This window comes from Athene cunicularia (assembly GCF_003259725.1).
Source record: "Athene cunicularia isolate RWA chromosome 1 unlocalized genomic scaffold, athCun1 chr1_part1, whole genome shotgun sequence".
In the NCBI taxonomy this organism is placed as follows: Eukaryota; Metazoa; Chordata; class Aves; order Strigiformes; family Strigidae; genus Athene; species Athene cunicularia.
Window position 1 is genome coordinate 7,868,356 of NW_020799091.1, and position 18,736 is coordinate 7,887,091.

An 18,736-nucleotide genomic window follows, 5' to 3' on the forward strand; every position below is an offset into this window, starting at 1 on the left:
AGGGAAACAACATTTAAATTAAATATCAGTGAGAAATCAGCTGGTGGCCATGTTCTAAAACCTAACAATCTTTCTCTCTGATCCTCCATCTCTGTAACACTTGAGTTGTTCCTCTGTTTGTCAAAGCAAGCACCAGCAAGGTTGATTGCTTGGATAAAATGGGAGTGGTCTCACAGTTCATCTCATGAATGGGCCTTCCTCTCTCTGTTAGCAATAAAAGGAGGCTAGATGACTTGTTGAGATGTAGACATAAAGTCAAGTGAAATCAACCCCAATCCTAGAGCCCAGTGCAGTTCTGTGACAGTTTTAAATACCATACCTTGCACTTGGATGAAAAATCCACTTGGATAAACAGTTTAATACTTGAGGATCTAATGAATCTCTGAATATGATACTAAGATAAGGCCTGTTCAGTGTTTACTCTCTGAGCACTTAATTGGGATGTGAGCATTGGAGAGGTCTTATGCTGGCTCTCTTCCCAGTGGTGAATTTAACCCTAATTGTACAAATTCTTGTGCTAGGTGTTGAAATACATATATAAATGCTTTAATAAAATTTGGGCTAAATGCCTGCAGGTGTCTTCTCAAAGAGTTTGTGATACCTCATTCTCACATGCACTTTGGGTATTTAACACACTTCTGTGGGGAAGCTTCTATATTTTAACACTGCAAACATTACAGAATAAATGACTTATTGCTTGCCCATTGACCTGATCTAGACAGCAAAAGGTACCTTGAAGAGAACAACCCTGTAAAAGAGCAATAACCTGAGTGCACACAAGGTGAGGCTAAACTCTGGATGCAGTTGTAGTAGATCCTCAAAGGCAGTGTATATTGCATAAATAACTGAGGGAGAAGCTTAGTGAATGTGAGAGTAAACCGGAGACAGAAAAATGAACTGTGTTCAGTGCAGAGAAGTCCTTTCATTTACAAATTCTAATCTTACTGAAGGGAAGGAACAACAGGAGCTTTGTGGACTGGCTACCAAGGTTTTAAGGCAATCCAGAGTGCAGTATATGCAGTGCTCCCAGCCAGGCATGAAGCTCACGCAGGACACATACATATTAAATGGAAGCTGATTTCTAGAGCAGAGGAAAAAGTGGAGGGGCTTAGAGAGTAGGTAAAATCACTGAAAAATACAAAGGAAGTCAAACTGGATCATAAAAATTCAGTTGGGATAGCCAGAGAGAAAGAGCAAAGAGAAAAGAATGTGTAGAAATTTCACAGGAAAGAAAAGGAAATAAAGTTGGGATGAAGGTGTTAGACATCAAAGAAAGTAGAGTTTAGGAAGAGCAGGAAGGAAACACAGTGACATTTAGACCTGATAACCAAAAGAGATAGTTTGTGCCCAACAAGATAGAAAAAATCAAGACTAACAGAAGGAATTTGGAGACTAAATGCTCACAATAAAGTGAATACTAAAAAGTAGCCAACAGAAGGAAACGAGGTAAGTGTCCTTGGTAACTTCATCCTGAAGCACCCCTGGTTAGGATCCATGAGAAACCCCCCAAATGACCCATTCCCCAGTCATTAGCATAAATTTTACTGGTGTGAAAGTCAGCAAAGAGACTACTATGAATCTCTCAAGTTTTTTTATCCACTCAAGAGCAAATTACACCATCAGAAACATTATGTTGTCACAGACTTGCCCCAAAGCCCTGAACCATAACAACTGCTCCACTGCCACTCATTCAGTGCTGAATATACATGATACTATGAAAACAGTGACCAAACTCTAACCAACCCTCCTAGTGTGGAAAGTGCATCTAAGGAGTGCATAGAAGCTGTAAAGTTCTTTGGGTGGCCATTCTGGAAACACAGAAGTTCTGTGTAAAAAGGGTTTTCATCTTTCGAGCAGATAAAGGACATGATTTTGTCTCAGGATGTCTTGCATTAGAAAAATGTCCCTTTCCTGGTTGTTAAAACAAAGGATTGCTTTAAAAGAATTAATATGAGGAGAGAAAAAAAAATCCTCAAACATTTATTTGCAGTTGTCATAAAAAATGTGAAAATTAATTTGGGATTTCAGCTGAAGAAGGCATAAAATACTACAGTGTGAACAGTATTAGGAAGAATAGATTTCTCATTGTCATTTCCAGGACTGTGCATATGTTACAAAAGAGAGAAGATTTTGCTTTTGTGCAGAGAGGCAGCTACTAAACTCTGTTGAAGGATTTAAAAGATTCTGGGTCATTTTTAGTCCTTCTTTGGGGTCTTTGGGTGTGATATTGTGGGCTGTGTAATTTTTTTTTGCGTAGTGGGTGAGTTGTCTTAAGAACAATGCTTAATGATACATTCTAATGTGTTTCATAAGTGTTGATCAGTGACAGAAAATTTGGGAAAAAAATTGTCAGTAATTCAATCACAGTGGTTCTTGTCTATTTGCCAAATACGTTGTCAAATCACTCGATCATACATAGCAGTGCTCTGCACTCTCCAGAGGTGATCAGTAGAGAGAAAGAAACTTACTCCTGGGCTGAGAGAAACCATTTCTCTACTGCCTTAACTTTTAGTGAACTTGATGTACATGTGATACATGGCAGGAAACACCAGTGTGACTGCTTGGGTTTGACGTACTGTGAAACCTTTTCCTTGCCTCCTTCACCTTCCAACGAGACTCCTCTTGCAGATCAAAATTAATGGATGCTGTGGGAAATAAAGGGGGAATATGGGAATCATCACCCTAAATGAGACCAATAATCATCTATTAAAATGCTGTAGAAACCTGTTTTAATGTGTAGATCCCTACTTTTTGTTTGTTTGTTCTTTCCAGTGAAGGTGTTGGCTCCTGTAGTGACAAGAGCTGATAGTCTTTAGATATAGACTTTATTAGACTCTGTCTACACTCTAGAACCAGGTGCTGCTATTCTGGTGGTCCTGACTTCATGTTAGAGTGAGACTTAGGTGTGCTCAAGGCCCCTTCTTGCCCCTGCTCTCTCCTGGTTTCCGTGCAGAGGGCCTTGGATGCCTTGACCAGCAGTCGTTCCATATGGTGGTACAACTCCTGTCTGGGGGATGTTGAAGGGCCAGACGCAGAAGATGTACCATAGCCCACATTTCTGTAGAGTTTGGTCAAAGACTTGGTCAAAGACTTAGTCAAATCCTTGACAAATAGTCTATGGGTAGAATGTGGGTAGTAGTACACAGATCCTGTTAAAATGTCTGTACTACACTGGTTGAGAAAAACTACCCAAAGACAAGAGCTTGCAAGAGAAAAAAGTAGTTTCAGAAGTAGTTTCTGTCCTCTGGAAAAAAAAAAAAAAATCCCAGCAATTAGAACTGGCTTTTACTCTTAGATGTAAGATTCTTTTTCTCTCTCTTTTTTTCAGTAAAAGGTTTAACTAACTGAAAGATATCTTAGGATATCTTTAACTTTTTTTAATGCAATACAAAGCAAAGGTAATTTGCCGTGCTGGAGATGGAGAGCTGTGATCAGTCCATATTTCAAATGCAATCTCATACTGCCATGCAGAAATGTTATGAATTATTGAGTGCCAAATATGTGCTTGTCCTGTTAACCCCAGAGTAGCTCTCATCAACACAGGAGTAATGTCCTGGTGAAACTGTACCTTGCAAGAGTGGAAAAAGTGGTATTTCCACAGGAAGAATTAAGAAGAGGGAGGTGGTACAGTCAAATCTCATTGTAGGGCAAAGACTAAACATATATTGGGGACTTAAGTACAGCATTGCAGTGACTAATTCCTAAGATTCTTGTTAATTAACGGGGTTCCAATTTTTGGTCTGAGATACTCAAAATGGTATTAGGTGTCTAAAGCATTTTCTGAATCAAGTTTTTGCTTGCAAGTTAACAATATCTAATATCTATTATTTCAACCCCAACCCTCTCACTTTGGCTATTTTTCAGGAATAAACCTGAAGCAAGAATTTTTTTAAAGCCCTGAAAGATGAAATCAATGGAGGAGAGGAGAGAGGATTCAGAAGGCTTTACAGATGAAATACTGTTTCCAATTGTTGTCTTTCATAATTTTTAGAGAGTATTTTCAATGTGCTTATGCCTGGAACTTGGACAGATTGCTGAATGTTACAATGCTATCCACCTTTCTTATTTTAATTGTCAGATCTTGCACACATGTAGCATTTTTCACCTGCAATATTACTTGGTCTTGATGTTAAGAAATTACGAAAAAATTGCATTTCTTAGCAGCAAAGTTAGGCTGGCCTTTAGACTGGGTAAGACAAAAAGTATATGAAGATTTCTATGTAAATAGTAAAGAACGAAATATGAAAAATATTTCCTGTTGTCACTCTAGGGGCTGCTTTGAACTACAGACATGCTGCGTTCTTGAAAATCAGTTCTGTGAGATTGGTCACGGTATCTTGACATTGCATCACATTGCACTGAATACTTTTAAAGGGTATCAGATTGTTATGTGATGTTTTACCATTTACATAATGGCTAGAATAAATTATATATTATTAGGCATGGCACTTCTTGTTCTTTAAAAAAAAAATCAGCATATAAACATTGTTTGTTTAATAGCACATTTTCAGCAAGTAAAATTACTTTAAAGCCACTCACAATTAAAGAGCAGCATAATCTTTTTTTTTTTTTTTTTTTTTTTTTTTTTTTTACAGCTTATTCTAATTAAGCAATCATATGTAATTGCAGCTGGTAAATTAAAATTAAATTTTTGATGGAATGATATACAAAGCATTATACTGGCTCAAGGGAAGATTAGACCGAAAGCAAAATATTACCAGTATGTCTATTTACCTTCTTCCAGAAAGGGTATTTCTGAAGTGTTGCACAAACCATTGTATAGAATTTCTGTAAAGTAAGGTCTTATTTACATGAGACTTCTTCCCTTTCTATTCACTCTGCTGAATTTCTGTCCTCTCTTCTTCAGGTATATATTAGAGATGCCATAAGAAGGTCTCATTACTTTGTTTTTTCCTTCATTACGTTGAAAAGGGAAGATATACCACATTTGCTCTCAAGCGTTTTAAAGATTAGAAACTCCTCTAGGTTTGTGAAATGGATGGATGGGGGCCTACTTTGCAATGCTTTACCTTGCAATCAAGCTTAACATGACATTTTTTAAATTTGCTGACGTATAAGAAAGAAGTTTCTCTTTTACAATGCCTTTTATTGCTTGGATCTGTTATGCTATGCTGTATATTTAATATATCAGCTCTAGTATTTTTTTCTAATGTATTACATCTTTAGTGCTTGTTTATTAGATTTTTAACCTTCTTCTGCTATCTCATTATTGGATAGTGAACTGTAAAATGACTTAATATTTTTTGGCAATGCATAGTTTTGTTATAAGTCATCAACTGACAGCATACCAGATAATCACTACAATATATAATGCTATAATTGAAACTATAGCAAATCAAAAGGTAGTTTTGTGTTTATATATTTTAGCAGACACCTGTCTTGAATTTCAGTCACAGTTATTAAAAACCATCTGTAATCAGATGCAATTCTAAGTAAGTTGGCTGAAATGCCAGCTCTTCTGCCAGTCCACACAAATTTTCAGTATTCAAGTCCGTATACCATTCCTTATAATTCATACGGGTACTTCCTTAGTGGCAGACTGGCTCATGCTTTTGGACCTTGGAAGGAGGGTGGATGTCCCAGTCTTTTGTTTGTCAAATTAATTACAATGCTAGTTCATATCAAAGTTGCTTTGGAAAGAACCAGCAGTTCCTTTGGTAGACAAACCTGTGCTCGGGTCAGAGGGTGGTTTGCAACAGGATTGCATCATGCATACTAATGGACATGAGACCACCTGCATGGCCTCTCTCTGTGCTCTTCAGCATGTCTGATAAGGACAATATTGGTATAGTATATGGTGATGTATATTCATCGTGAGAATTTTGGGAGACAGGCTTGAAGATGAAAAAAAGGTAAAAGGGGTAGACACTGCTGTTAAGAAATAGAAAACTCCTCTTCAGCTCTTTCTTACCCTAAAAAAACTCATCAAACTGCTGGGTCCTGTCTTCACCGTTCCTTCCTTTTCTTTTTTGTAGTACACTAGCAAGACTGCATTTTGCAGTCTAGAGCATATTTGTGTAACAGTAGGCCAGGAACTGTTTACAGCATAATTTAATTTGCACAGTTCAGCTATGATATTTGGTTCAAAGTGATGGGTATGCTGTCTTAATAATATAAATAATTTTAAAAATTAGGCTTGAATACATGTGCTCAGTTAATGCAGCCAGACAATTCATATCAATCAATCAATCAATCAATCAATCAATCAGTATTTTAATTAGATTTAAGTTGAGGGGAAAATTCAAAACAACACTAACACTGTACACAAATTAAATATCATTGTAACCAGGTCATTCAAGAATATCAGTTCATTATACAGATGGAATGTTTTAGCAGCAATTTATCAAAATCTTTCAGACCTAATACCTTTCACTGAGTTTCATAAAATATCCTTCCATCATTTCATAATATTTGAAGTTCAATTAATCACAGTATCAAGCTTGTCCAAAAAGACACCAAGACTAAATTATTTATGGAAAAATGAAGGACTCAAACCATTCAGTAATCTCTCAATCTAAATTTTTGTAGCATATTAGATTAAAATAGCTCCAAATGATCCATTTGGGAGCCGTTTCATTAATAAATGCAGACTAATCAGTCAAAAGTATAATGATTTCCTCTGAGGAGTCAAATATTTTTTCCTGCATGCATAAAAACTATTTTCTAGCAAGACTATGGAACAAACAAATGATATCTTGTTGTATCACTATGGCTAGGTTTTGGTTTTTAAAATGAGAACAATACACAGTGAGCCAAACCTTCACCTCATATAAATGGTTGCCTGCTCTAATGATGTCACAACATGTACGAAGCTTACCCTTCACTTTTTTTTTGCCATCGCCTCATACTACAAAACCATCTAAGCACTTCTATGCAATTTCTAGTTGATGGTCCCCTTAAACAGCAACTGTAGAACTTTATTTTTTGGTATATGATGATTTCTCAGTGACATTTTTTTGCCTTACAGTAATCTCTGGCCCTGTTCTGTGCAGCACTTTCACTTTTCAGATTCTACTGGGATTTATTGCACTGAGATGAGCAATGGATAAAAGCTAGTCAAATAGTCAAAGTTCAAGGATATTGCTGATCAGTTATTTAATGTAACTTCTTAAGCATTAGTTCTCCTGATTTACATTCTTCACTAATCTCCTGGTTAGCTCTCCATACATACAAGAGTTGATTTAAAAACCTAAAAGACACCAATAAATTATTTATCTGTTCTATAAAATGTCAGGATATTTATTTATTTGTTTATTTATTTATTTATTTAATTTTTTATTTCAGTGAAATAAAACCAGAATTGTAAGTCTTTTAGCGTAAAGCTAATATAAAGGCCTGATGAGTAGGGTACTTGTGGGGCACAAGAGACCCAGGATGGAATCTCTCCTCTACCATTGTCTGACAACCAAAATCCCTGTTCTTTTCACCAGGCTAGGAAATAAGTCTCTGTCTTTTCCAATCAGTGCTTATTTTATACTAGACAGAATAGCATCACCAGGCTTCAGTAGGAAAGCAATCCATACTGGCATAACTGAAAGACTGCTGACATAACTCTGATCACCAGGAGTATCTCAGTCCTTTAGTTGTGAAAATTGTGAGTATGAACCTATAACCCATGCCCTGAAAAAGTCTGGTAAGTAAAAAGATTTTACAAATTAATTTGGAAGAGAAGTGTAATGTTCTTTTATCATCATTCAAAATGTGTCAGAGAAACTGTTCAAGTTGCATATAAATGAAGACAAAATTGCCACTTGTACTATAAGAAATGCGTCCCAATAGAATATGCTGTGGCAGAAACTCATGATCGGTATCTTTCTCAACGGGCGTACATGTGAGGAATGTGAGCTAGCTTCATCTTTCCACCAAACTCCCCCAGTTTTCCTTGTACTTCATCTTCTTTACAGGGCTGAAAGCTCCATGTCAAATAACAGCCCTGTTTTTCTCTCAGGCAACTTACCTTCCTGAGGCATAGGGAATTTGAATCTCTCTCATATACGTCTGAAATCCTCAGGCTGATAATGCACACACATATTCTAAACACATTTGATCACAGCTATGTGGGCCATGGGAATTGCATGGACTGCATCTTGGAGCCCCTTGGCATGATGTGTATAACAGTGGCAGAGGATTATTCTGATGAGGATTCACATTTGTCTGGAAATTCAATGTCTTCCACGTGCTTTCCTAATAATGCAACATAGCAATAGTCAGACCTTGGAGAAGTTGTAACAGTCAAGATATTGCTCAAATTAGTTCATTTTTTTTTTTTTTTTTTTTTTTTTTTTTTCAGTGCTTTAAATGGACTTCAATCAGATTCAGAATTAGAAGGAATGTTTCCTGAGGACAAAAAGGGTGGGTTTTTAGGGGGAAATATCAATTCAGGCTTCTGATAAAAATAATCTCAAGATTTTGATCCTGAGATATGACGTGCTGATGTGTGATATAATATTTAGACTGTAATATTTTTAAACCATGAATGGCAGTTTATAGAGTGATCCAAGTACATTTCTCTTATTTTGTGGATCAAAATACCTCCTGTCTGAGTTGTAATGAAACAGATATAGTCAGTTATAAGAGGGAAAAGGAGAGAAAACAGATAAGGAGAAAAATCAGCTGTTCCCTGCAGAAAACAGAGCACACACTGTGATGGTAGACACCTGTATCTAAAATATTTCATTATGGCACAGTTTGGAACTGTTTGATGTAAACACTGATTATAGCCACTGGTGGTCCAGGACTGAATCCAGTCCAGTGGAAAAATCTACCTTGCTTATCATGTTTTCCTCATAGGAGACAGGGAATGTCATTTAACAGCACATGAGCCTGGACACCTGAATGCTTTTTCTGACACCTGTGCAAGGCAGGCATTTGGTCCCTCAGGCTGCCATTACTGTACCACTGTAGCACTTCAGAGGGAGTAAAAATGCTCCCAAATGGCACCTGATACTTAGGTGGATGTGTGAGCACCTTTGCCTAAACTAAGACAAAACAAAACAGTAGTGATCTATACAATAAAAATTCAGTGGTTCATCCGAGGGTGAGTGTTGGCTCACAAGAGCAAGGGATCCCCACTCCTGAATGAAAACTGTCATCCTATCACTTGTGCAGATGTATACAGAGCAATGCCGAGTTCTGCAATTGCACAGTGGCAGACAAATTCTTAAGAGAACAAGATAATACACTAAAAGCATATGAGTAGTTAATTTGCTTTGAGAGTCACAGTTTACAGTTAATTATTTAGGAAATACTGTGCCATGTAAAATACTGTGTCATGTAAATCCAGGTGCAATGAAGCCACACTGGGCTATTAAACTCTAATCTCAATGAGATTTGTGAGTTGCTGCAGATAAATGTCTATAAGGTGCAGAAACTGATGTGCATCTTTTTTTCCCGTTGCCTAGTATTGTGCTGTTCACATCTGTATGGAGGAATTACGTGCAGTACCACAAACATCCAATGTTTCTTGAATTCTTTCCTGGTGAGTGATCATATCTACCTGTGCAGGTAACAGATTGAAAGTACTGCTCAGTCCTTTTGCTTAAATGAATAGTTACTTTCAGTGATCCTAACTCATTTAGAAGATGATAATCTATCTTGTATTGTTTCAGGAGAGTACTTGAAGCTTGTAAGTGGGCATCTAACAGCTTCTGTCTTTTGAGAATGTGGTGGAGGAAACTTAAATGAGTCCTATATCATCACAGGGAGAATGGTCAACTAGTAGTTAAAAAACACCTAAACCCCCCCTCTTTCACTGCAGAAATAAAGAAAGGGGCATGTATATGAACTAAGCCTCTAATCTCCAAGCAGAGAGCCTTTCTTTGGGGGTGCAGTGATGTTTTCTGACCTCATTCTTTCAGGGGTTCCCACCTCACTACCTGAACAGCTCTGCTGTTTCTGTGTAGGTCACAGCTTGATCTATGGAAGGATGCCAGATTTCTCTTGATTTTCCCACAACATATTACAAGCTGGGACAGGCAGAATTGGCTGCTGAAGCAACAGAGGAAATTTGAGGGTGAGTTAGGGACCTCCAAAAGAAGCATCTGAGGTCAGGAACCACTGGGGCATCTACAAGTAACAGTGGGAGAAATAGGGAGGAGTAGTATTGGCTGCATTGTGAAGATTTGGTAGAAATTTAAAGGACAGAGAGAAAATTATTAGTATGGCTCTTAAGACTTGCTTAATATATAGAGATGTGTGGGAGAGACAGTGTTTAGGGCTGTTTTTAACATTCTGCTCCTCACTCAGAACAGTTTATTGCATGCTTTAAAGGAAAGCAAACTTGCTTTTCTACAGATGGAGGGAGATGCATGTGCTTAAAGGGTTCATATATGTAAGCTTGGAAAATGGAGCGTGTGTGGTCTGGGATCAGCTCTTCCAGAAGAGATAAACACCTACAGTGGTTAAATTACTGTGTGAAATCCAAGGCTAAAGATATTAGAAAGGTAAGAGAAACTTTGAAACACCTACTCTATCCTTTAGGCCAAGGTAGCATGACTGACACCTTTTGGTGTGCAGTCCTGGCTAGAAATATCGTATTAGTAGCTCTTGTAGCACAAATATCAAGTCCTTATCTTACCTGAGATACAGAGTTATTTGAGAATGAGGAGATGATAAACTAGCCCTACATTTTGGACTCTTGCAAAAGGGCTGTGTACCGTATGTGATAATAGTTCCAATAGTAATACTTGATCATTTTATTTATGGGCTTTTTAGTCCCTATGAAAGTAACTAGTAAAATAGAATCACAGAATCATAGAATTGTTTAGGTTGGAAAAGAACTTTAAGATCATTGAGTCCAATCGTTATCTGAAAGCAGAAGGCTCAGATGCCTCTACACAGGTTGTGTGGCTTGGACTCCTGCTATGTAGAGTTTAGCCTTCCTTGTGACATTGCTTCTGGTAATGTCTGCTTTGTTAGCCCTACTTTTAAATGAGGGTAGAATATGTTTTGGTGAGTACCACTGAATCACAATAGCCTACATGATATGGTTTTCATTTCACTAGGCAATGAATAGTTTTACTTTTTCTTTCTGCGTATTCCAGTACATGAAGATTCATACCAACACATATCCACAGCTTGCCTGAGTTTTCTTAACTGAAGAATACCCCATGCAAGAAGTCACTTAGGACTCTAACAGATGCATTGCTTTATTTAGGCAAAAGCAGTCTTGTTACCTGTCATTGTGCAGCTGATGTGAAAGCTCTGAATGGAGCATTGGCATTATCTGTTTGACAATGATTTGATGCAATACTACACTGTGCTATAAATTAGTGTCAAGAAGTAAAATGCTAATGATAGGGGCCCCACTATGCAATGGTGACTTAAATAACATGTTTCTTTAAAATTCAGCAGTGACTCACTCTCTTTTAAATAAAACCCCTGTGAGTTATTTAAATAATGCCATGTAGTTCTAGTGCATATTTCAGCTGATTCTGAGTATTTCAGTGTTTACTTGAATAACTACCCAAACAAGATTTTGAGCATTGTACTGAATAATACCTTGAAACATATTACTTTGTGCAACAAGATTTTTTTAAAGTAATGTTTGAATATTAAGTAAAATGTTTGGACTCTGTTTACTCGCTCTATACAGTAAGCAGAATTGAAGCTGAAAGTGGTTTTCTGTTCTTTCTTGGAGATGATATCAGATATAGGTGAAGTCCCGAGCAGCATTTTAAGTTTTCTTGGCACATTTGAGGACTTTGTTTTGTTTTCTTTCATGAAACCAAATAGACATTGATTAGAGAAGATTCCCCATGATCGATGGAATCAGCTTGCTCTTGGATTCCCAGATCCTTCATGCACACACTGAGGGAGCACTGCTAAACTCACTGGCGCCATCACAATTTAACCAGCTGAGGATTCAGACACATGCATTAGGAGTGTCTCTGTTGCAGTTTTGTGTGGATGAACACCGCTGATGACATAAAAGTTTTTCTCCAGGTTTTAAATTAAATGTTCTAGTTCCTTATATCTAGGCAAATGTGTCAATATATCAGCTTTGTGCTGCCTTTTTCATTCCTACACACACAGATCGGGCACTCTCAATGCTCTTCTGGATTGAAGACATTTCCAAGACTGTTATTGAAAAAGAAGTCATTGTCAGTGATGATTTATTACATTCAGCTAATAACTCCCTACCACAGGTGTTATCTACACATCAAGAGATATAAAGAAATGGAAACAGAGTCCTCAAAAAGAGGAAAATACACCTTGTCTTTTAGGATATTTAATAGTAGGGTACAGTCTTTACTTTTCAGAACAAACCAAAGATTTTAGAGCATTATCTTTCAAAACTCAGCCTTAACAGATGACAAACAAATCCTTCCCAAGCCCAAGATCTTCCCATCATCAGTAAGTTCATCTTGTTGAGTAAAAAAATTGTGAGATGGCAAATTCAGCAGAAGTGAGAGAAAATAATAATGATCTCAAAGAGGAAGAATGCCCTCCTACTGAGGACTTATTATGAAGAATGCATCATTTAGTGGGCCCAGAAGTTTTTATAGGGCTTCTAACCTGAACACCTTAGGTCATTCAGGCATACAGAGGTTGTAGAAAAGGACATTTCAGGTAGTCATCACTTAAGATGATAAAGTATTTATCATTTTAAAATAACATCCTATTCTGCAGCTGGAAAGCAACTGGAAGATACTATCATTAACTGATCATAGGTACAAAATATCTTGTAATAGACTGGCCATTTCTGTACCAATTCAAAGTCACTGAAAGAGAAGCATTAGTAATAATCTGACAGAAACAAACAATCATTTCAGCATAATCTGTCCTACAGGTATTACTATAAAATCCTCCCTCAATTTGAAATTGTGGTTCACAAAAAAATGGAAGTACAATATTCCCTCATTCCATGCCATCTCCAGTTGTGAACAATGGCATGTCTGGAAATATTTGTATTATCAGTCCTAAAATCCATGTGTGTTTCAGTGAAGAGGAATATCTAGTTACTTGTCACTTCCAGGCTAGACATATGCAACTGAAGAATGACAAAACTGTTTCTCTGCACTTTCATATATGCAGAATTCTTTGTATATACCAGCAGTTAAATAATCCAGATCATCCCCATAGCATCCATATCAAAAGTGAAAGGAATCAAAAGATGAAAACGAACCACTGGGCTAGGTGTACATCTACATGTTCTGTGCATGAAGCAGGACAGTATTTACCCTCCAGAGCTCTCCTTTCTCTTTAGTGTTCACTTATTGTAATTTTTGTACACTGAACATACAAGTTGTCTTCCTGATCACTGAATTAAAATAATTCATTGGGAAGAAACAATGAAATATCTGACAAGGGAGTATCTGTTCAATGGCAGAAAGGGTAGCAAGAGCGAGGCCTGTGAGCATCTGAATTTGATGGAGTTAGGAGGATGAATACAGAAAAAGGTATCTAGAAAGGTAAAGAAGAGAAGAGAAGTGAGGACAAAAAGAAAGAAAGCAGGAAGAGATAATTCAAGAAAGGAAAATCAAAAAGGTATAAAAGAAGAGTAACTTGAAACAAATCCTCAGATGCCTGAGAGTGGCTGCTCATGATGTGACGTGTTTATTACTCCACCTTGATTACGGAGCACTAGCCACAACCCTGTTTTACTGCTGTGACTAGAGACAAAATACAGACACTATGCAATTCATTTAAGGGAAAGAGATTGTAAATGGGTGCATTCAGGACAAGGCAATGAGTTACCTTTCTTGTTCTGTTGTTTTTTTCTGGTTTTTTGTTTATTTTTTCTCCTATGACCTTGCTTCCCTCCCTACATTAAGTGTGCAGTTCACACAGCCAGTACTCCCAGCCTTGTAATTGTTTGCCCATTGATCTGTCCCCTGATTTTGCACAGCGCCTTGACTAAATCAAACCCAAAAATGTTACAGATGTGGGAGAGGACTCACACCTCTCCCAGCGCAGAGGCAAAGGGAATTAATGTATTTCCTTTTGTCCCTCCACTATTAGTAACTCTCAGAAGATCATAAGTGCTTCCCCACACTCCCACATTAGCAAACTTTACCTAAGGGTTTCACCAGATGATCCCCTTCTTTTCCACAGGTTCACCAGGCTGCTTGAGCGGCTTGCAGCTGAAGATGACTTTCCATCCCCTACGTGCATGCGGACCACAGTCGATGTGGTGAATGCGCTGCGTACGTTCCTTTCAGGCTTAGCAAGGATGATATAGACCTTGGGCACAAACATACAGCCAAGGGCCACTGTGGCACTCAGACTTACTGAGAAACACATAGTGATTATCTTGTAGTTGCTTCCAAAATATATTGGCACAAAAGCCAGCCAAATGATGCAGGTGGTATACATTGTAAAGGCTATATATTTTGCTTCATTGAAATTAGCTGGGACATTTCTTGTCTTAAATGCATAAAAGGTGCAACTCAAAATTAATAATCCGTTATATCCAAGGGGAGTCACAACACCCAAGTTGGTGGTGTTGCAAATCAGGTAGACCTCCCGGATGCTTGGGTAATCATGCATTATATCTGGTGGCTCCATTATGAAGAGGGCAACAATTATGCCTAATTGTATACATATCAAGATAAATGCAATAACCAGTTGGGCGCAGGCACTCATGAACCTAGGTTTCTTTGTACAGATTTTCTTCTTGCTTCCAGCCAGGATTCTTGCAATGCGGTTGGTTTTAGTTACTAGAGCAGAATAACTCATGGCTGGGGAGAGGCCAATGCCAATTCGTTGAAGATAACAGTAAATCTGTTGAGGTTTTGCAATGAGACAGAAAGTACACAAGTAGCCCAAGCAGATGCCGGCGAGAATGATGTAGCAAAGTTCTCGGCTGGATGATTTGACCACTGGAGTATCACGGTACATTATGAATATAGCTGTAACAAACAAGGTGGCCAGCAGACCCAGGCATGCAAAAACGACTGCTGCAATTGGCTCAGGGTCACCCCATCTGAGATACTGGACTGGGATGAGGTCACAACCTACAGAAAAAGAAAAAAAAGAAGGTAAACTGAAGTATGTAGGAGTGAGATTCTTTAACGATATAGTTACAGGTTTTCCTGATATTTCTTTTTTTCTTTCAGGAAGGTGCCATTATAATGAATGTAGGCTAAGATTATGATAATATAATGGAACAATAAATACATTTCAGTGAGAGCTTATTTCAGTAATACACTCTATCTAGAATATAATGTAGTGACTGAAAAAATGGCCAAGCTGATTAAGATAAGTCGCTTCACAAAGTGGAGTTTTCCTTTCAAATTCTTTTAAACATAGTAATTTCAAAATCAAGTTGCATTACCTCAGTGCAAAACGCTTGAGTTCTCTGCACTTAAAGGACCAGATGTCAATCTTGCTAATTATATTGTACACTATGAAGGATATTGGTACTTGTTTAATGATTATGGAGAGGAATCTTACAGATTCTAGCTGTCAAGAAAAAGAGAGTGTTTCTTTCTCAGATATGCTACTTTTTTTTTCTAAAAAACAACCTTCTAGCATCAGAGTGAAGATAATAGGTAATTTGGGATGGCATATCCTGATCACTTCTTTATCTGCCATTCATCCTTTTGAGACTTCTGAGGATTTAAAACCTCATCTAACTCATGAAATCAAACTGAATTCAATGAATTAGTGTCAAAGCTGAATTAGCAATACAACCCATCTATGGACACTTGGTTTTTTATTCTATGCATAGGTTTTAATAAGTCGTTCCATGCATGCATGTCATAGGAAGTCAGAGAAGTTTTTCATTCCACAGCAAGCAGATCAGTGGACAAGAGTAAAATCTGGCAGAAAACTTGTTGCTGACATCCATCCTTCCTTTTTTTTATTGCACTGTAAAGCCTGGATAGGTGTAGTGGGTTGACCTTGGCTAGATGGCAGATGCCCACCAAGCTGCTTTATCATTCCCCCCCTCAGCAGCATAGGGAGGGGGAAAAAATAAGATGGAAAAACTTGTGGGTCAAAATAAAGGCAGTTTAATAAAGCAAAACAAAGGCTTCATGTGGAAGCAAAGGAAAACAAAAGATTTATTCTCTACTTCCCATCAGCAGGTGATATCCAGCCACCTCCAGGGAAGTAGGGCTTCAGTACATATAGAGGTTGCTCCGGAAGACAGACATCATAGTAACAAATGCCCTGTCTTAACACCTCTTCTTTCTCTTAGCTTTTATTGCTGAGTAGATGTCATATGACATGGAATATCCCTTTGGTCAGTTTGGGTCAGCTGTCCTGGCTATATCCCCTTCCAAGATCTTGCTCAGCTCCAGCCTACTGCTGCGGGGGTGATGTTGGAGAGACAGCCTTGATGCTGTCTGAGCACTGCTCAGCAGTAGCTGAAAAAACAGTGTGTTCTCAACACCTTTCTAGCTACCAATACACAGCACAGCACTGTGAGTGCTGCTATGGGGAAAATTAACTCCATCCCAGCCCGACCCAGTAGAATAAGAGGGGAGGACCCTGATGCTCTGGAGTGCAACGTCCTGACAACAGTAGACACACTGGCACTGCCAGACAGGGCAGGAGAGCTGGAAGGAGATGATGGAGTGGAGGAAATGGAACTAAAAGTTTGTATTTCCCTTATGCTTGTATTAAGCTTGACTAAACTTGATTGCAAAGTCTTGTTTTCTGGTTAGGTCAGACAGAAGCGTGTCAGCCTGACTCAGGGTGGGTCACGGCAAGGCACTTCACCCTGTGGGGATGGAGTGCTGGGTGCTCACATCTGTATTTTCAGAAGTGAGGGTAATTAAGAGAGTCTGATGGGCATCTGGATGACAAGCAATCCTAATCAATCAGGGAACCTGGGACCTCAGCGACTTGATGAACAGGAGTAAATGTAGACTGTAATTTGGGAATTTCTACATGCAAGATCTACTTTTTGCCCTTTTTTTAAATTTTAGGTGGAGCTTAAAGTTTTTCCAGATCTGCCACTGACATTGTAACATAAAAATCATTTCATGAAATGCCATGGGTAGGTATTAGGTTTAGCTCCTCTCTTCTCCCCGTATTTCTGTATATTACACCTCTACACAACTTATATTACAAAAATATAATACCTACAATAAGGGGCTATACTCAATAGATTGTGCGGCAAAAGTACAAGGGAGATAGTTCTGTGTTCTTGCAGAAAAATCAGAATAGTCAACAAGTCTTTAACATTAGTGCAGTTAAAGGATACAAATTTGTAGTCATCCCAGTGTAACAGATTGTGCCCTTCGTTACTAAATGCAGATTAATCTGCCATCCATATTTTAACTGGTTTTGTATGCAAAGCTTTCTCTTGCAATAATAAAATATTGCCATGTTTTATTGTAACAAAGACATTTAGATTTTTATGAAATACTCTCATAGCATTAGTTGATGATACTTATTTGACTCTTGTTGGTTTTAAAGAGTTTGCTTATTCCTTGTGAGGGAGATACTATATTTCATTCTGACTCCATCAAATTAATGTGGCACAGGAATCACATCATTTAAAATCAACATTTTATACCAGTGAGAGACATGAAGGAAGGGTGAAAAACATACTCTAGTGTGTGCAGATATCCCCATGTGGGTTCTTCCCCAAGAAGTTTTATGACCTCTAAATCTATTTCTGATTTTAACAGAATTTAATTAAAGTTTTTGGGAAACAAATTGTTACCAGCTTCTAATGCTACTATATATTCTTGGGCAGGCAATTTGAAGAGAAAAGGTCTTTATATCTGACAGCTGGCCTTTACATGCAGACAATGATATAGGGGCTGAATTTTTGCTCAGTTTCTAATGTTGCAGCAGAGGTGAATCATAACTAGGCATTTCTCATTAATTTCAGACTATTTCATGCCTTCCTTCCTTTATTACTCTTTTTACATTCTCTTAATAAAATACCTGAGAAAAGACTTGAAAACTTTTCCCATTTTTTCCCCCATCACTGGGTATACTTTATAAGGAGAATGACAAACTGTGCAATGATTTATTCCTTAATTAAGATTTAAGCACTGGATAGTCTTCATAAAGCAATGATTGGTGAGGTTTTCATATGAGAATGTCACAGCTAATGGTTTCTGACAACGGCACTTTGCAGAAAGGGAAAACTAGATCGAGTAAAAGAAGTATGGGACAACAGCCATGTGTTCAGGTTGAGTTGATGGCCAGGATTATACCGAGGCAAAAGCTGAAAGAAGTAATTCCTATTCCCTAAATATGTGCATGCCCAGTGGTCGTTTGGACAAGATCCTGACCAAGAGCCCACCACTTACACTTCATCAACATCTCCAAGCACCTGGAAAGTCTTCTGTCCTAGCTGGCTCAGAAACTCCAGGTGGAATAGAGCCAGCAGCCTTGCACTGTGGTCCCTGCAGTGTGCTGAGGCAATCTTTGGCTTGTGGAAAGGCTGTTAGGAGCCAGTCCAATTTGGAGTAGGTGTAGAGTTGTTCTACTCTGTGCTCAAGAATGCACTGATTCTGGGACTGGAGTCCCAGTAAAATTCACATAAAACTGCTTCTATGTTCTTCTGGCCAGAAATGCAGCCAATGGGAGCAAGGTACTAGATAAGCATGTGAATAGCAAGACAAGCAGATATAAAAAAAATCAAAAGTGCCATTTGACATGTTAGGGAAAGGTTTTCTGAAAGGAGCATCAAAAATCACCAACAAACTACAGTTAAGGATATATAAGGATATTCTGGGGGAAAAAAAAAAAAAAAAAAAAAAGGGTTCAGATATTTTGGAAAAGCGTCTGGCTACTTCAGAGATAG

General features: G+C 38.0%; 1 protein-coding gene across 3 annotated transcripts in view; it reads right to left on the reverse strand.

The window, feature by feature from the left end:
* GRM5 (glutamate metabotropic receptor 5) overlaps positions 1-18,736 on the reverse strand; it is a 265,943-nt gene that overhangs the window by 11,983 nt on the left and 235,224 nt on the right. For all 3 annotated transcript variants that reach the window (XM_026843342.1, XM_026843333.1, XM_026843324.1), the window contains exon 7: positions 14,039-14,978. In XM_026843342.1, coding sequence (XP_026699143.1) covers positions 14,039-14,978 — 940 coding nt within the window. The remainder of the gene's footprint in view (positions 1-14,038; positions 14,979-18,736) is intronic.